This window comes from Borostomias antarcticus (assembly GCF_949987555.1).
Source record: "Borostomias antarcticus genome assembly, chromosome: 33".
Lineage (NCBI taxonomy): Eukaryota > Metazoa > Chordata > Actinopteri > Stomiiformes > Stomiidae > Borostomias > Borostomias antarcticus.
The window spans coordinates 1,959,032-1,979,500 of record NC_140266.1 but is presented as its reverse complement, the minus strand read 5'-3'; the positions used below and the strand labels follow the sequence as shown (position 1 = coordinate 1,979,500).

The following is a 20,469-nucleotide window of genomic DNA, read 5'->3' as shown; positions in this document are numbered from 1 at the left end:
ATGGTCGTAATCCACTGTAATTCCCGACAAAAAAAAAAAAAAATCCTGCAAGAATTCCTTGTATTTTGGAGGACGATACACGGCCGCACACAGCACAGGAGGGGAGCAGTTTAATTCAAAGAGCTGAATTTCAAAGCTGGAGTAGCTGATGGATGGAATCTGTCCGGCACTGAAAGGTAGATTTAAAAACAGAAGTTAGCCCTTGTTGAATCTCTTTGTCTTTTAGCTCCATACATTTTCATCACCCTCCACCTTTGCCAGTGGTCAGAGGGGAGCTACAATCTGAACAGTCGGTAGCCTCTACAACTTATAGTGTCAGTTCTGCTTAAATTTGAAGAAAGTTCCAAATTGTTTGAATGAAGCATAATAAACAGACATGGTTTCAAACTTACAGCAGCTTCTGTGAAACTTTCATAAAGGAAAGCGAAAGTGAGGCCAAAGGCAAATGCGCCTACAGTACTTGGCAATATTTTGTATTTCAACCCAATGCTAATAGGGAACCTGATAACATGAATGCGGCAATCCATAAACTCTAGAGAGCATTCTCTTTTACTCTCATGAAGTGAAAGTGGGACTGTGCACCATGCTACCGTAGGCTTTGCCGTGCTGTATAACTAATAGTATCAATAATTCCCATAATGCTTCAAAAATCTGATTAAAAGGTGACAGATATTCATTAAATCATTATTCTCTCCCACTTTTAAGTCAATTGTGCGCATCCACAAGCCCCTGGCAACCTATGCAAAGCACATATTTACATTTAGTCACACACTTTAGCCAAAGCTAAGCCTACAGTCAATAAAACTTAATGGGGTAAAACATCAAGTCCTTTGAGGGTAAAGGAGACTCAAACTAGCCCTTTGGCGTACACACTCTTCCTTCAGTGGAAAAACACCTTGTTTTGAAGGATTTCTCCCAGCCACGGCGGCCCTCAAGGACTAGGAGTTAGCCGCTATGCCTGGGTAGGCTATAGGTAATTACTGACAGCTGGTGTTGTCCACAAAAGGTCACAGCTGTAGTCTCTCCCAAAGCCCTGTCATGCTACTGTCCAGCCGCATAATGGCCTTATGCTAATGACGCTAATTAGCAGGAAGTGTCAGAGCTCTGTTTGTTTCCTGTCATCGGCTCTCCCAGGGGTGGAGGGGGCGGATGAGGGGGCGGATGAGGAGAGAGAGAGACAGTAGATTATCATTAAAGACATTCCAGCCATTACCGCAGGCATCTCCGATCACTCCATTGTCACCCTTTCTGTTTCTCTTTAATTTCAGCTAGGTAGAGGCAGCGGCGTTGCGGTTTGGACGCGTTCCCTCATGCATGAGATAGCAGAGGCACTTATCTGAATGTTGTCCAGCGTGATATGCAAACCGCAGTCCTCTTTCCCCTCCTGGACTTAGTGTTTCATATCACAGGAGATTCGAGGTTGGATGCGTCGGTAATGTTAGGAGGAGGTTTTTCTGTGCACTTGTGTGTTGTTGTTTAAAGCTGGCTTCATCACACCCTAATACGCTATCCCAGACACCCTAGCTGCCTATCATGAACCGTCGGAAGATGTGTCACTGTTTGGTCGAAAGTCGGTCCTTATCATTTGAAAAACAGAAGGTCTTGTTAACTTATAAATGGAAACCATTTTCATTACTGAGGACGGGGGGGTGGGGGGGGGGGGGTGCTCAGCTGGGTACACAGAGGCCATTCCCTTTTCTGGGATTATTCCCTTATCTTAATTTTCCCCAAGTAATATTCTACATGACGCTCATCTGTTTCTCTACGGGCCGCTGTGGGAAGAACTATATAAATGCAAATGCTACTTTACTGTGTTTATATTAGAAAAGGAAGTGGGGGTAGGAGTTGGAATAAGAGTCCTCATTAAAGCCGTGGCTGAATGGCCTCCTTGTGCATAGGGAGAAGTCATTAGTTATCTGTTGCCATGTGTCCAAGTCCGTCTTAGTTACGCAGATTTTATACTGGTGGGAGACTCGAGGGGATTCAATAAAAAGTTATTGACTTTACCAGATTTGAGAACATAACATAAACTACAGTAATGAGAAAACTTTAAACTTTTATTTTAATGAAGAAAGCAACATTCATTATCTGTATATTGTATTTCTCTCTCTAAATAAAAGCTGAAGTGTAAATTGTGGGGAGGAGTAGAGAGAAGGTACTAGTTTTTGCCTTTCAGCATAATGGAAGAGAGATAAACAGATTTTTGTTTGTGTGAGCCCTTCTCATACACCTGTCCACTTATCCACTGATTCAATTGCTGACCACATTACTCCACAACTTCACCCCTCACCCCATGGGGTGGCAGTGGCTCAGGAGCTAGAACCAGTGGTCCAATAGTAGGGTTGGCGGTTCGAATCCCGGCTCCTAATGTCGAGGTGTCGAAGTGTCCTTGGGCAAGATACTGATACCTCCCTGCTGTTCAAGTACCTGCACACTACAACTCACTTTCACACTTTTTTTTTCTTCCCGCTGCCCGATAGTATTCACAAGGCTCCTACGATGTCCAGTAAGTAGACTCATCCAAACTGCTGTGCGTAATCTCTCACTCGGGGGCCCACGTGACTAAAGGAGGTAGATGTGTTCCTGGTATCTGCGGAGGCCTGTGATAATGTCCGAGGCGACGGTCCCGGGAGGCACGTCCGGCTCTCTGCCTCACGCTGTCAGTCTGTCGCAGCGCGTTATCATCCCTTTCCACTGCCGCTCCGTGCCTTATGTGGTTCTGGCAAAGCAGCCCGTAGACCTCTTAAGAGAGCCCGACACGTCCCCCACTGAAACAGCCCGGGAGAATTAGCGTTGGCGCTGTCATAAAAGATACATAAATAAGCGACAACTTCAATTCTGCTGCTCGACTCCCCCGCCTAACCCTCTCCTCGCTCCGATTTAAGTCTTGCCGTCTGCTCGGTGGGAAGCCCTAGATTGGAACGTGTGATCTCAATCAGCGTGCAGACTGCGGGTCGCTCAGTATGGTGCTGGTATAACACACTCAGGCAGCGTGATATTTGATAGAGCTATTTAGGGCTACTTAGCACCATTGTGACCTAAGTTATAACTAACCAGGCTGGTCCCATTTCTTAGCATATGTTTGGGCAAGACTGGAGCTTGAGAGTACTTTCGCTGATACGCTACGTACAGTAAGCTACGTTAACTACGTTACTGCACGCTGCAGATCTCTCTATGGGTCTGGGGCACTTCATGCAAAAATGTGGTGTTCAAATCCTGGCAATTCATTGGTAGCGGCGGAATCCAGGCGACACCAATCGGCAACGACTTTCGCGATCAGGCGTTCCCACCCATAGATATGCCCCGCCCATCTAACCTGGGCTAGCCTCTCTCATTTGCTGCTACGACCTGTCACTCTTTCAATTTTGACCCGTCGATACACCCTCAGAACACCAGATTGGGCGGCGAAGTAGAATAAGCGCATTGAATGTAATATTTGAGTCTGGAGAGAGACTAGACTGGGGAAGACATTGGGGCTCCTGGGCCCATCTACTGTATCTATTATTGATATATAAACAAGGACACTGTTGACGCACAAGAGTATTATTTGAGAACATGATAGACCTAGGGTCTGTGTGTCTGTTCGGGCACCATGTGTCAGCTGGGCCTTGTCTCTCTCCTGCGGAGGAAATTGTTTTACGCTAATTTTGTAATGCAAAGTGGCACTATTTTATTATTTTGCTGTGGCAATAAAATGTATTAACATTTAAAATTGACTGACTGATGCCTATACAGTCCACACCTAGCCTGGCTTGGCCATCCTGATCACATGAGCTCACATTCTGTATCTCAACTAACCCACATTTTGTTGCTCTGATTTGTTATCGGTCTATCCAATTGTGTCCAGGGGAATGTGGAGCATCTGTGACCCCTTGGAAATTGAAAATAAACTCAGCAGCTCCAAACCGTTCACATTTTTGAGAATTGGGTCTGGCGAAGCCAGGCTAATATACAGTACACCTTTCACGTGGAGTTTTTTTAAGACAGCCCTAGATTATTGGTCACATGGACCTTTAAATTGACAGCCCTAGATTATTATTTTTTTATAAGGCAAACAAAAAAACACATTTGGTGGAATAGTAACACATCCATCTCCTCATGGAAATCACAAGTTTAAGTCTTGGCAAGCGTCTGTTGGATGTTTGCCATTCAAAAGTAATTTTGAATACAAATTATAGCAGGGCCATAAAGTCCAGCCTATTCTGAACAGCACTATAAATCTAAAAGCTACAGTAGATAGATAGATAGATAGATAGATAGATAGATAGATAGATAGATAGATAGATAGATAGATAGATAGATAGATAGATAGATAGATAGATAGATAGAAAGATAGATAGATGGATGGATAGATAGATAGATAGATAGATAGATAGATAGATAGATAGATAGATAGATAGATAGATAGATAGATAGATAGATAGATAGATAGATAGATAGATAGATAGATAGATAGATAGACAGAAAGACAGACAGACAGACAGACAGACAGACAGACAGATACACAGACAGACAGACAGACAGACAGACAGACAGACAGACAGATAGATAGATAGATAGATAGATAGATAGATAGATAGATAGATAGATAGATAGATAGATAGATAGATAGATGACATGGATTATCTATTGCTTGAAGGGGTGTGAGAGATTCTAAACATGATGCATGTGAATAAGGGTAAAAAGAAGCATGAGTAGAAAAACAGCTTTCACTAAAAATAATTCTGAAGCCATCTCTATTAAAATTCAGTGTTTTGGGGGAAGCAGCTTCCAATATGCCCCTTCTGGGTTAGATTCATGCATGTCTCAGTTTAATGGCATCGACCCAGTCTGTTGGAATGGCCCCCCTCGACACCCCGCACTCAGAGGGAGATGCTTCAATTACAGCGCGAGGAGCCGGGGAAGAGTGCCACATGTGAGGCGCTAGACTGACAGCTATTTAAGAGGCAGCCTCGTAAAAGAGATTTGTGCCCGTCTCTGTGGGGCCGGTGTTATGGCGTCGGCGGTGCGGCGGAGCCTAACGGCGACCGCTTCCCCGCTGGTTCCGACCCGCCTAAGTCTGCAGGACCGAGGGTCCACCCCCCCCTCGCATTATGGATCATTTAGCGAAGCTATTAAAGCTGAGGTGTTTTCACATGAAAAGTTATTTCTCTGCTACTTCGGCTGTGATTCATTCCTCGCCAGTCCGAAGGGAGGCAGGGGAGAAAAGAAAAAAAAGAAGGGAGGGAGGGAAGAGAAATAAAGAAGAAGAAAAAAAAAGAAGGGAGGGAGGGAAGAGAAATAAAGAAGAAGAAAAAAAAGAAGGGAGGGAGGGAAGAGAAATAAAGAAGAAGAAAAAAAAGAGGGGGGGAGGGAAGAGAAATAAAGAAGAAGAAAAAAAAAGAAGGGAGGGAGGGAAGAGAAATAAAGAAGAAGAAAAAAAAGAAGGGAGGTAGGGAAGAGAAATAAAGAAGAGAAAAAAAAGAAGGGAGGGAGGGAAGAGAAATAAAGAAGAAGAAAAAAAAAGAAGGGAGGGAGGGAAGAGAAATAAAGAGGAAGAAAAAAAAGAAAAACGGTGAGGAGACGACAAAAAGTGGTGTGTCATAAAAGTCAATGGCCTCCTTACTGAGATCTTCTACGAGGTCCCCACAAGAATTTAGGGATAATATTTCCCATCTCCGTTGACAGGCGAAATAAATTTTGTCTTTATTAGCCCTTAGCTTGAGTTTTTTATTAGGTTGTGTCATTATTTGAGTAGAAGACAGTAGAGTGGGGTAGCGGCTTTCAGCTTCGCTCACATCTATGTAATAATAATGAGAATGATAATAATATAATAATAATAATAATAATACTATTACACAACTCGGGGGGCGGGGGTTGTTAAAATATGCAATCCATCCACAAACTGTAATTTGCTCCACAAATTTGTCTGCAATGACAATCACGGCATGGTGTAATACTTAAAAAAAAATAAAAAAAATTGCATTCACCTGCCTGTATGTGAATAGATGACATAAAACCAATACAATCCCTGCATGGTCTTGTCACTATGACAGTGACAAAAGCGCCTTTTTGTATGGCCCAGCATGCCCCAGGGGACACAGGCAACCTTCATCGCATTTCCACGGTACTTCCATGCCTATTCACGCGGCGTGAGTCCTCGGACGCCTGCCGTGTCACAATCAATGGCGGCCGAGGCAAGGGGCCGGCCTTTAACGCTGGATGTTCCCGGCTACATAAATAGACCTGCTTGACGGGGCCTATTGATCGTCCTGGGCTGGTCCCCTGTCACATCCTCGTGTACGGCGTGATCGCGCTGGTCCACATGTCTCACCTGCAGTTAGGATGGCTGCTGGATAGGCTGCTGCTGGATGAACTGTGACTTGCACAATCTCCAGCCCCCAGACAGAGGCGGTGTGATCGCCCCCCCACGAGGGATCTGGGGAGAGGTTCGTCTCTCTGGGGGCTTACGATGGGCTGTGTTTGGTGGCCTGGTGTCGTGCCATTAGCTGTGCAGGTGGTGCTTCTTGTCACTCTAAGCGGCATCGGGTTGAGGTTAAAGGCCTGTGACACCAAGCTCGCGTCGTGGGTCCTCTCTCTAACGGCAACACATCAATCACAGGATTAACCCAACGAGGACCTGCCCCCCCCACCCCCCACCCTCCCCCCAGCCCCCTCCTTGCCCCGTCACATAGGGCTCTGCCCTCTCACCCTCCCCTGATCTTTGGGGTGACCCGGAGCGTGTGTCTGTGTGCCAGACAGTGACTGACAGAGTCTATATTTCTGTAACGCTACGGAGCCGCGAGGCCGATGGCATCCAGGTTGATGGAAAGAGTAGATCATCTCACTAAGGGAGAAACACACCATACAGAAGCCTGAGGGAAAAGGTGCGTATCATTGAAAAGCCCTTGAGAAGTGCAGTGCAGCTACCTAAGCGACCTTTGCCAATTACCCTAGCTCTGACCAACAGGACAGGTTTTTTGTCACCCCCACCCCAGCGACGCCGTCGCAGGACGAGAGGTGATGCGCTCGGTGGCATGTGTTTAACCGTACGTACGTCACTGCGTCCGTACGTCCGTTAGCAGGGTTACGCAAAAAAACGAACAGACCGATTTTCATGACGCTCAGTGGAAGGGTGTAGCACAGGTCGACTTAGAACGCATTACATTTTGACCTCGACCTAACGAATGCAGCGATACCAAACATGTTCTTCCCGCATGCACACAGAGCCACGAAATGCATTCATGGGTAGAGGTCTGTGCTCTCCGAGGACCATTTCTAGTTTTTTTGTTGTTGTTGTTTTTTTTTCAAAAAGGGGTCCCACATGGATCCCATTCGTTATATAACGGAAACAAAAAGCTAAACTTTGATCCAGGACTGCTATTGTCAAAAATGCACGGCCCCTTTGTTAATAGTACTAGGCTATGGGATCCGTGATGCTTGAATTTTTCTGGAAAGCAATATAAATGTTGTTTCCTGCTGGCTTTGTGCTATGGCGTACTGTCAGACTGCCCCGGAAAATCCCATTTCCATCCCATTCTCTCTATAAATAAGCACACACACACACACACACACACACACACACACACACTGTGCACATCTATGCATATGGCACTACTATGACATTGTGCAGCAGAATAGATACAGCATATATAATACATTTTCTCTCTAACAAAGTGGGTTTACCCATCTGGAGTGCATCACTTGGCAAGACAAATCAAACCCATCTCACTTCCAGACAACTGTGTCTCGAGGCTGCGAGCATTTACACACCTCCTCCTCACCCACAAGCCACCAGCTGGTTGGAGTGGACCTCAGTGGACTGTGTGTGTGTGTGTGTGTGTGTGTGAGAGAGAGAGAGAGAGAGAGAGAGAGAGAGAGAGAGAGAGAGAGAGAGAGAGAGAGAGAAAGAGAGAGAGAGAGAGAGAGAGAGAGGAGAGAGAGAGAGTCAAATTACAAAGACATTTAATTAAGTTCACCAGTCCTCAGTACGATGCCCATTTTAGGACATCCTCAGGAGTCAATTGTCAGATATCACCTAGATATTTGTCAGATATCACAAGTCAGGTGTCAGGTATCAGAGGTCAGTTGTCAGAGGTCAGGATTCAGTTGTCAGGTATCAGAGGTCAGGTATCAGAGGTCAAAGGTCAGGTATCAGAGGTCAGGTATCAGAGGTCGGGAACAGGGTCAGTTCACCTTCGACAGGAAGTAATGTCTAATTGCTTAACTCATCGTCCCTTCCCCTAAAGAGGAAGTAAGATCTAATTGCTTAAGTTGCGTCCATTCGCCCTTAGAGATCATGCATATTCAGTAGAATGTCAAAGGGATAATGCGTTAAGCAATTAGACCTCATTTCCTGTTCATGAGTGTGAGAGGTAACAGAGTAACAAAAATTCATGATCCCTACAGTAGACACCATGCAGCCCCAGGATAAAGAAAAGTCAGGTATGTGATGCAGTGTCTCTTGGAGGGAGAGCACACCTCAGGAGCACAGGAAGTAAACCTGGAGAAGGAGAACACGATACACTGTACAGAGACCCCCCAATGAAACGGATGACTATACACCATAGATTTGCATAGATTAGGACCGCGATGTATATCTGAGGGGATTGGAATGGTAGGGTCCGTGTACTCTCCGTCCAATATTTGTTTATCCTGTTGTCAAAAAAGTCGAATAAAGTTTTCGATACAGGGTACATGGACTGGACCGGGGTAGAACCCCAGCTCTTCTCCAATGAGCTGTGAGTAAAAGACGAGATTTACACAGCATTGTGATGACCTTGAGTGGCGGCCATGTTAAATTCTGCCCACTGACCCCCAGGAAGCATGTGTATTAAGTAGAAAGGCCAAGGGATTATGTTAAGCAATTAGACCTCACTTCCTGTTTACACAGTATTGTGATGACCTTGAGTGGCGGCCATGTTCAATTCTGCCCACTGACTCTCAGGAAGCATGTATATTAAGTAGAATGTCAAAGGGATGATGCGTTAAGCAATTAGACCTCACTTCCAGTGGCGGCCATGTTAAATTATGATTATTGAACTTTAGAGAGCATGCATATTAAGTTGAATGTCAAAAAAATGATATGTTAAGCAATTAGACATCACTTCCTGTTTACATGGCATTGCGTTGAACTTGAATGGCGGCCATGTTAAATTCTGCCCACTGACTCTCAGGAAGCTTGCATATTAAGTAGAAAGGCCGAGGGTTGATGTGTTAAGCAATTAGACCTCACATCCCGTTTACATGGCATTGCATTGACCTTGAGTGAGACATCACTTCCTGTCAAAGGAGAACTGACTTCTGATATCTGAACCCTGATACTGTATCTAATACTTGATGATACCTGACATCTGACACCTGACAACTGATACCTGTCCTCTGATACCATCTCACTTATCTGACATCATCACTTATCTGATTATCTGACACATATCTAGGTGCCGTCTGACAAATATCTAGGTGATAGCGCACATCTGACTCCTGAGAATCTCCTAAAATGGCCACCGTACCCCAGGTTACGCAAGAGCAGAATGAGAGTAGGGTGAAAACAAGAAGCTTTCAGACTTTAAATGGAGTAGTCGCCTCTCTCTCTCTCTCTCTCCCTCTCTTTCTCTCCCTCTCTCTCTCGCTGGTCTCCAATACAGAGCAGTGGCATTAGCTTTTAATACGACACGCCATTTACTTAAATGCAGGAGCCGCTTTTATTTGAAGAATAAAAAATGGGGATAAGCCATGAAGAGAGATGATGACCTGGTGGGTTTTAAGTGAACAACCATTAATCACAGAGAGCCTGGTGGGTCTTCACGCCGAGTGGTCTTCCGCCGCTGTTAACACTGGCCCCATTAGTAGCGAGACACCAGACTGAACCACACAGCGCTGGCTTCTGCCACCAGCGGCTTTTAACAGCTAGCCTACTGTACGCGTGGGTCACCACAGGCCAACAGCAGCACTATAGAAGTGTACCACACATGATAAGACCATCGGCGTCGAGGAGAGAGGGCGGTAGCGCTCTCCAACCCCCGACAGAAATACGATAACGATCATGCTAATTTCCTCACGCCGTGTTGATTTGTCTATGCTAACATTTACACGAGGTTGAGGGTTTTGACTGTGCATCATCCACGCCGTATTTCTCCCCCCTCCCCCCCTTGCCTGTGACGTCGTCCCAGGGTCATCAGCCCAGGGTCATCGCATGGGGGGGCAGGAGGGAGACAGACTGTATTCGGCGGCATGGCTACCCCTGCCCCCCCCCGCCCCAACATGAAGACATTTGAGCGCCTTGATGCTAAATTTAATCACTGTCGCCCGGCAAATTTGATTTAGGACCCCGATTTCATTAGCCGCCCGTGCGTTCTCAGGACAACACGAATGATCCCGCTTAATTCATCTTCCTTTGACACTCCTAGTTTATACTCCTCTCCCCTCCCCTTATCTCCTCTCCTCTGCTCTCTCCTCCTCTCCTCTGCTCTCTCCTCTTCTTCTTTCCCCTCCTCTCTTCTCCTCTGTCCCCCCCCCCCTCTGCTCTCCTCTCCTCTCCCCTCCTCTCCTCTCCTCTCCCCTCCTCTGCTCTCCTCTCCTCTCCTCTCCTCTCCTCTCCTCTCCTCTCCTCTCCTCTCCTCTCCTCTCCTCTCCTCTGCTCTGCTCTGCTCTGCTCTGCTCTGCTCTCCTCTCCTCTCCTCTCCTCTCCTCCCCTCCCCTCCCCTCCCCTCCCCTCCCCTCCCCTCCCCTCCCCTCCCCTCCCCTCCCCTCCCCTCGCTCCTCAGTGTGCACATTCCCAAGCAAGGAGCAGGCCGTGAGTGACGTGTAAACAAAATGTTATTCTGGTGTCGGGGTCTCTTGACAGGGGCCGTGGGCCACGACGGGGCATTTCCTCAACGGGACACGACAGCAGTGATAAGTGGGAATGGATGCGCCACAGGCCGCCTCCTTGATTACTTCCTTATTGAGATCATCCCCGAGCAGTTTCCCAACCACGACCTGACCATAAAATAGCACAGTGAGTGAGCACGAGGTGCGAGTCTAACACAGGCCACCTGCTGCCATTACAGCCTAACCAGCACGGGCGTCGGCTCGCTGGGAGACGCATCGCCCCCGTTTCATACCCCATGTAATCATGGCGCTCCACGTCAGCGATTACAGCCTTAACACAGGCTGCCACGGTACGACTGCGCCAATTGAATAAATGCTGATTTGCACTCCTCAATTAGTTTCACTTTGACGAGTGGCGCTTTGCGGTACATGGTGTAATTCAATGCATGCGACCTGTGCTTAGTTATATAATCATCATTGGCTGCTAAGGAGGTACATACTGTACTGTACTAAGGACGTATACACTAAGGAGGTACATAATAAAGCTAAATGGCGTGGAAACATAATTATATTCTGCTATCAAGAGAGATTTTACTACAGTACATGTATGACGCGTTCATTTTTCCTCAAATTAGATTAATGTTGGTAATAAAAGATATTCGAGCATTAAAGGCACTTCAATGCTTGATGGGATACGGACGACTGCGTCAATACTGCCAGCGGAACAGGCCTCGGCGGTCGGGACCGAGGTTGACGTGTGTCTCGCAGGCTGTCACCCAGATGTCAGCCATCACGGCGCCGACGGTGACCTTATCCCGCCCGCGCCGCCGCCACCCCCATTAGCCGTTGTTGTAGGAGAGCAAATGCGACCAGAAAACAAGATGGGAGGTGCATGACTAAGCGCTCATTAGGCCCGGCGCGCTGCGGCGATGTATAAAACATGAAGGGCGCGCGATTGGATGTGTCATCCGACGGGGAGACACGGGGCGGGGACGGACGACATCACAGCGTGGCTTAGCCCTGCTGTCCCTCCCCTTTTCCATGATTGCTTCTTCTATCAGTTTCTCTCCACCTCTCTTTTCCATATTCCTCTCCGTTTCTCTCTCTCTCTCTCTCTCTCTCTCTCTCTCTCTCTCTCTCTCCTTCTTCCTGTTTGGGAAAAGTGCTGAGGGCAGGAGTGGACCTTGTATGGAACGCGCTGAGGAGGCAGGAATTAATTCCAATCAGGGTCGAACAGCGGAAAGCCATTTTAAACCCACCGCCGTAGTCCCCCATCACTAAAGGCTGTCTCCGTTGTGCTCCTACGCAAACCTCGATCTGTCTCAAACAACCAAACGCCAGGACACAACTTCTAGCGCTGCCTATTGTGGGGGCGTGAGTAGCTGGAAAGACCGAGGGAGGAGATACATCCTATATCCGAACATTTAGCACTGTTTTCTCAACGCTGTTATGTAATCATAATGCTGTCCCTCTACTCTAATCGTCCCTGTCCCCTCTCTTACTCACCTATGGGAGACAGTTCAGCCACACTCCCGATGTAGGGCCCCTCCAGGAACTTGGGCTCGCTGTCGTTGATGTCCTGGACCTTGATGACGAACTCCGACTCGGGCTCCAGGGGGTCATCGCTTTGCCGATCGCGCGCCTGGGCTCGGAGGGTGTAGTAGGTCTTCTCCTCGCGGTCCAGACGCTCCGTGGCGTGGATGTCGCCCGTCAGCTCGTCGATGATGAAGATGGACCCGGCGCCCTCGCCGGAGATGGTGTACTTGATGTTGCCCTCTCCCTCGTCTGAGTCCGTGTGGATCTGCCAATCAAAGCAAAGACGAGGGGTTAGAGAGAGACGCTGGAGTTAGATAACGAAGATGAGAACACATGTTTTTTAATACTGTAGAGTATTTCAAATGCGGAGGTCCTCGTGTTTTTGGAAGGAGAAACCACACCCTGAGATGAAAGACTTGGATGCTTTTTCAGTGAGAGAGAGAGAGCGAGAGAGAGAGAGAGAGAGAGAAAGGAAATGTCAGTGGAGGATGAATGTTAGACAGGGAAATTCTGGAGCATTCTTTCCACCAATCAGAAAGTTGGGAGTTACAGTGTGGTATTCCTTTCTCATCCGTTTCCCAGCAGCCAGTGCAGCGTGAGGCCATTCCTCCTTCGGCTGCCATCATCAACATCATCACCGCGGCGACAAAAGACAAGCGTATAGAGTCTCCTGATTTACACTATCTCACAAAGCTGTGCTTTGAAGTTTGGGAGATCAAAGTCATTTCTGAGATTGTTAAATGTGGATGCTACTATATGAGCACTGTGGTGAAAAGTGGATTTAAGGAGCCCTTATAAATCAAACCACAGTTTAGATACTTTGGATACTCATTGGGGCTCCTTCCCTCCAATCTGAAATTAGAATTCAAGGCTGGTTCCACAGCCTGTACAGGGGAGGATTGAGGGGGGAATACTGCTCCGGACACTCCTGTTAATATTTTATCAAGCTTTAATTAAATACAGGCCTCTATTACCCTCATGGGGGTTTTCATTAAGTATTTGTCGTAAAACCGCAGAATAATGCAAGCCTGCGCCTTGATATTGCCTTTCTTCTATCACTTTCTCTTCATATTGAATCTTCCTCACGTCAAATAAATGAAGTCAGAGAAAATATACACTTTTGGAGGTATCAATATTTCAGTTATAATAAAAGTGTCTTCAATAGCCCGACGGAGAGGGTTCAATACGCAGGGATGCTGTGTGTGACTGGAAAAGAAAGCCTCTCTGTGCTTTCACCCTGTCCCCTCGCGTCAGTCTTTGATCGGCTAGACAGACCAGCTGGCAGTCCTCCGCATAGAATATTACAGCAGATGCTGGAAATAAAGACACAAATTAATGTGATGAGCATTGCCAAAACAGCAAGACGTGCAGATTCACACAAACGCATATTGTAACGCTCGTACACAGAACACACACACGGACACACACACATTGAATGGCTCCCCTGACAGGACTTGATGGTTAGACAGAGACAGGGTCCTGGCAGAGTGAGCTTGACTGAGTTCGCTGGGATGATGTCTATTTCCCCCCCTCGGGCTGGATGTGCTCATCTGTCTCTCAGTCCATCTTGAAGCGAGTGATTTAGGCTGACTCTAAGCTTTGCACCCCTTACTAAAGCCCCTAATTGAAGGTCAAAGCCCGGGCTTCACTTGCTTAGCAATCCTAACCATCAGCAACACCAAACACACCGCTGCTAAATCCAGTCAGGATTTAAAAAACAGGCACTTTTTTTGTTTGTTTGACAGTTAAAAGCATAATTATATTAAAAGAACAGACTGTCTGTAGTACTTTTAGGTAATCAAACAAATAATTTGTTTCACAGAATTGGTCAAAATAAGCCCTCGACTCACTTCACCTTCCAATTCACACAGCCCTGCTTCTCTGATGGTCACATCTACCGTGTCGTGGCCATGCATGGTTCTCATTCAAACTAGCTAAATATACTGTACCTAGTATGTTGTATTTTCTACTGTAAGTGCTGCCCAAGTCAGTGTGAATTTCCTTCACAGTCCTTCCCTCACAGAATCGAGGCTCGACTTTGAGCAGAATGCTTCAGGGTTGGGTGAAACTACATCTTCGACCATGGGGGTGAATAAAACACGCAGGCATGCATGCACACACACACACACACACACATACACACATTACTGTAACACAGAGGGCAGACTGCAGGGTGAGTGGCAGGGGCTGCTGGGGTTGATGGGAAATGCTCCTGGCCTGCATGTGAACTAGGGGTCAACACACAAACCAAGTGCTCTGGTCACTCTGGACTCTGGCTAAGCCAGACAAGAGGCTGGTCACGTCATGATGTACAGTATATGGCTTACAGCCTCTTCAGCTGTGGTGATAACTGTGCACATTGCACATACAGTACTGAGCACACATAGAGTTGGTGGGCTACAATGAGACACAGATATATGTCTATTTATTTGCCCAGGGACTGCGGGTGGAAATTAGCTGTTTGAGCTATAACCTTGTACAGTGCATCTCTCCCTAAATGTCTACTGTAGCTTGTCCCTGTCTTAAAAATAAAAAATCAATCAAATCAATCAATCAGATGCCTCTTGCACTGCCAGTCAATGAACCATTACTTAAAAGTGCTCTATACATGGTTACAGTGTTATGCTGTACATTAAATTGTATATGTTACTGAGGTGCAACCAGGAAAGGAACACACACACACAGTCATACGGAGAGAGGAGCAAGGTGTGAAATTCCGTCTCATCTTCCTGGTAGAAGACTTCCTGGATGGCGTCCAGATCCAGCCTCTCACATCCCGCCTCCGTAAGCTACTTTGTTCCCCTTTGAAGACAACCCAGTGATACCGCACCAAGCTGCATTTGGCTAATTGTACCTGGAACCTCACGCTAAGATTCGCCGTATGCGATCAAAGATTTTCTACACACCGTCTGATTAAGCATGTTATCAAAGACGGTTTCACTATCATTGCCAGTGAGAGGGGAAAGACAATCTATGCGAGCAGGATATGTAGCCATTATGCATGCTGTCAGGCTGGAATTCCAATGATGCTAGGCCTAATGGGAACTCAAACTACTGGATGAAGATAGTTTCTTAAAACTAAGCAGAGGCATTTTCTCCAGTATGCCAAGGAGATATACCATATATATTAGCCAATCAGATGAGGCTACAGTTACTATCTACCAGCAACCTTTCTGTTTCGGCATGTCCAGGGCGGGATCTTCTTCTTCTTCTTGCGTATGTCTTTTAGACCTTCAGCTCTGTTGCAGCAAGCCAGTCCAGTGTGTCATCGTCCAGGTTAATTAGACCTAGTTCGGATTCGGTGGCCGGCGTTTGGGGCAGCTGGTCATGATGTGTTCCACAGTCTGTAGGGGCGTCTCCACATTCACAGTGGGCACTGTCCACGAGGCCCCACCTCGCCGAAGGGCCCAACGCCTGTCCTCAGGGCTCAGACGATTGAGGGTTGTCCACTGCTTCCGCGGCAGGTGCTGGCCAGGGACGTCTGTGGGGTCTTCGATGAAGTAGTGAAGCCTAGATGGTTCTGCTGCCTTCCACTGTTCCCAGGGCGGGATTAGAACATATATATATATATATATTAATAATAATATTTTGCCCTCTAGAGAATTTGGACCAAATCTCCAGTGGCTGTCACATTTCACACACAAAAAAATCACACAATTACCTTTGGAGCAAGAGCTCAAACAAGATGGGAGCCCCAACGTTGCACTGGAGAGGCCGGCGCAAGGGACAACATTTGGAGGTTCCAGAACCTTTAACTTTTATTTTTTTCTTTGAAAAACTACAGTGATTACCTGGCAATGCTACAGTAGCTACGCAGCCTGCTCACTTAACTACCCGGGGGCCACAAGTGGTGTAACCAAGGCAATTAAGAGACACAGTCCAAAAACCAAGGTTGATACAAGTTATTGTTTTTGCAGAGGACATTGCATTGTTTTGTTTTGTTTTGCCTGAAGACTTTTCTTTTTGCCACTGCTTTCTAAGAGGAGCTATGTTTATCAGTATACTGCACTGTAACTTTTATTCCTATATTCTATTTGTCCTGCTTTTTGTTTAAATGTCTATAATGACTTGCTTTTTGTTTTAATGCTTTTAATTTGTCCTGCCTTTTGTTTTAAATGTCTATAATGTCTTGCTTTTTGTTTTAATGCTTTTAATGTCTCATGTAAAGCACCTTGAATTGCCCTGTGGCTGAAATGTGCTATATAAATAAACTTGCCTTGCCTTGCCTTGCCTTTGTTTTTTTGGGGGGTCTTCTTTGGCCTTGAATTTATCTTTGTCATTCTTTAGTGTGTCATGCATGTTTGTTATCATCTTCGCTGATTGGTGTGTATCGTGCAAGGTCATTGATTAGTTGATTGATTGATTGGCTATTTTACCTCCGCCCCAGCAGGAAGGTGATATTTTCTCTTGTCTGTGTAAATTCGTTCATTTATCACTTTGAATTTCTTCTGCTTATTCCGCGTGTGCTCGGTTTGGAATGCAAAACAGTGTCTAGTAGTTTTATCATATCATTTTTTTTTAGACCTAAATCCTTTATCATAAATGTTGCGTCTCTCTAGATTGCAGGAAGTTGTTTGGTAATTATCGGTAATCAAAAACTCCCCAATCACTGCACCACCCCCTGCTTGGCTTCCCGTCAAATCTCTACAGTGAGATTATTCTCTTCTCAGTCTCGTTCTGTTTACCTCCATCAGACTCACACACCTGGCGGCACATGTTTTATTATGTACAGTAGTTCATATTTTATTTGTTTGCTTCTCTTCATGACTGTACTGTAGATCAGGCACTCGGATCCAGGGTTTAATGGAACAGAGATGGAATCTACAATACAGCACCAGCTCAGTTACTCTAGCAATCTCTTAACCTGCGTGCTAAAGAAGATTCAGTCTAGAATCGCACATAAGATAGCTGCAAATCACTCTCAAAGCCCGGAGCAGTCAGACAGACAAATGGGTCTCAGCTTCCTCGAGTTTAGACGATCTGTTTATGGACATTGACAACACTAAGACAAAGATAGTAGTAGTAGTAGTAGTAGTAGTAGTAGTAGTAATAATAATAATAATAATAATAATAATAATAACAATAATAATAATAATACATGGCAACTTGTGTATACAGTATTCTGTATATGTATTTTTCTTATATTCTTATAATCTCATCGAAATGTTCTAATTGGTTTAAAGCTGTCCTCCCAAGAAGTACCCCCCCCCCCCCCCCCCCCCCCCGCAGTGTATATCAGCATACTTTATATGTACTGTACACATACAGTCAGCAGGAATATGAATTTCAACAGAAGGACCTTGGAGTAAAGGGAGAGAGAAAACTCTGAGAGGTACATGTTTTATTATGTACCACCACAGGCCGCCTTCATGTAGATAGCCTTAGAATTGAAACACTTTTCATTCCAGCACCCTCAGAACCTTGTGTCACAACATCACCTTGCATTTCACCCGAGTCCCTCTGCGCTGTGAGGGTGATATACAGCATATAAAAGTTGGGGTGTAAAAAAAGAGAGAGGCTTAGGAGGGGAAAAGATGGCAGATCATCGGGATTCATTATCCAAATGCACCGGACAGACCTGGCCCTTTATTACCATGTGAGTGACCAGTTAGGGGGGAATCATATTTCATTGGCAGAGTAATGGCCACAGTTAGACAGCCTTGGCAACTTTGCTGAGTTGGGGAGAAATGGTGGTGGGGGGGGGGGGGACTTGTTGTAAATGTCCACCGCTGATAGGAAGCACGCTAGCTCTACTCACTCCTCTATTGCTCTAATTAAAGTCTCTGATACCCACAGCGATGGATGAGTCCGGCCACACTGCCACCCAGGCACTATTAATAGTCTTGGCTGCTGCCCTGGCCTCATGGAGCGCAATAACTCTGGGTAATTTTATTAATAAAATCATCTCTCTTCTCTCCCCTGCCGAGCCTCTCTCCTTTTTATATCAGCTCCCTTCTTCCCCTGGAACACTCTCTCCTAATGAATCACTCTGAAATGCATGAATCCCTTCTCTCTCTTTCCTTCTGTCTCTCTCAGTCGCTCCCGCTCTCTCTCTCTCTCTCTCTCTCTCTCTCTCTCTCTCTCTCTCTCACACACACACACACACACATGCACACATATACACACAATGTACACATTTTCTTCTTTCCTGGCTGCTTGACTGACTGTCTGTCTGTCTTCTGCCCGCCTCAATGCCTGACTGTCTGTTTGGTCTGTGTGTCTGTCTGTGTGTCTGTGTGTCTGTCTGTCTGTCTGCCTGTCTGCCTGTCTCTCTGTGTGTCTGTCTGTGTGTCTGTCTGTCCGTCCGTCCGTCCGTCCGTCCGTCCGTCCGTCTGTCTGTCTGTCTGTCTGTCTGTCTGTCTGTCTGTCTGTCTGTCTGTCTGTCTGTCTGCCTGTCTGTCTGTCTGTCAGCCTGTCTGCCTCGCACCCAGTCAGACAATCAGTCTCTGTCCTCTTGTGGCAGCAGCCCCTTCCTCTTGGCTAGAGGAGTTCTCTCTCTTAGAACGGATAAAATACCGCAGCACGCGGGGAGAACCGACAGAACTGCCTCTCCATGGGGAGCATTCATCTGCATGTGTATAAACAAAATAAGCAAACCCTGATAGCGATGGAAGGTTTTACTGTATACATGTCACAAGTCCATGCATGTCATAGGTATAAGTCATAAGACTAAGGGAAGGGAATGGTACGGTAGTTTGGTACGGTACACTTTCTCCATGTATAGAGCGCCTAAGCCGAAGCAGGAAGAGTTCGCCCCATGGGACCTTAATTCAGAAAAAAATATTTATGGTAGTCAATGGCAAAAAACTAATAATTTCTTGATCCCGATTGAATTATGTCATGACCATCACATATGATGTTTGTCAATTTAAAACACAATTTTGCAAGTCAATAAAGTCGCAGTTTGTCTTAATACTGCAAAGCAGTTATTCCAGAACGAGTTTAAAAGAGGTGAAAATCACTATAAGTCTGGCCATGTTGAGAGCTGCAGGGATGCAAACGGAGAGTTCTGTAAGAGCTGGCATGCGAGATCGGCTTTACAAGGTTTTGGTGAGTGTTAAACGAGTATATCTTGGGTTAGCTAATTAGCTAACTTGTGAGTTAACCGAGATTAGTAAAATTAACGTTTTAAATTGACAAACATCATATGTGATGGTCATGGCACAATTCAATCGGGATCAATAATTATTATTTTTTTCACGCTGTTCACTACCATTCATATGTTTCCTGATTGAAGTTCCCATGATATTATGAAGGTAGAAACCAAAACGTTGACTGATTAAAAAGCTAGGTTAGATGGTGGCATGCATGAAATATGAAACCCACAATCGTAACCAGAAGTGTCCCATTGTGGATGCCTTACCTTCCCCACGTAGAGCGGCTCTGTTCCTGTGTACTCCTCCACCACAAAAAACTGGTTCCACACCCATCCTCTCTTCACCCGTTCATGGGACATGAGGCCTTGCAGGTCCTGGCTGTTCCTCCGGGACATTCCTCTAGTCCTGGAGCTCTGCTCAGCTCCACCCCTACAGCAGCTCAGAACACCCAGGGCTGCCAACACACCCCAAGCTCCTAATCTCCAGTATGGTAAGCCATAAGACATTTTGGAACAGGAATTTGAGAAGGTCCCGCTGGGATCTACATGGGATGTACAGGGGGGGAGGTAACGGTATCAAGATGACAGATTTGTAGGAGAACCGTTGAACTCCGGGGCGGACAAAAGCTTTCACTGTTCTAGAATCGGTGAGTTAATCCAGGGGATTCTGCAGCATTCTCACTTCTTAGCGGGTTCGGATTTGAAGTGTGCACGAAGTACAGAACGCAGAACTCGGAACCTCTGGATTTACGGGCGCTGCGAACGTTTTGTCCTCTCCGAAACTTCCCTAATCTTTCAAAATGGTCTTATCTTGAAAAGGTGCCTCTTCTCACCACAGTATTTCCCCCGTCTTATCTCCCTGTCTCTCTAATGGAGATCAGATCTGTTCAGGTAAAAGGAGTGTTTCAGCGTAACGTAGATATGAAAATATGAATGTGAAAATATGCACTGTTAAACGGGACTGCGAGCAGCTTCACCGTCTAGGATAGATATGGATACTGAGGAAAAGGAGGTGATGTCGGCTTAGAGACACAGCTCCCTGAGCT

At 46.1% G+C, this 20,469-nt stretch overlaps 1 protein-coding gene across 1 annotated transcript in view; it reads right to left on the bottom strand.

The window, feature by feature from the left end:
- Positions 1-19,783, bottom strand: part of cdh22 (cadherin 22) — a gene marked incomplete at both ends in the record, with an annotated part of 60,764 nt that extends 40,981 nt beyond the window's left edge. The window contains 2 exons of the mRNA XM_084460613.1: positions 12,298-12,592; positions 19,691-19,783. Coding sequence (XP_084316739.1) covers positions 12,298-12,592; positions 19,691-19,783 — 388 coding nt within the window. The remainder of the gene's footprint in view (positions 1-12,297; positions 12,593-19,690) is intronic.
- Between the last annotated feature and the right edge of the window lie 686 nt (positions 19,784-20,469).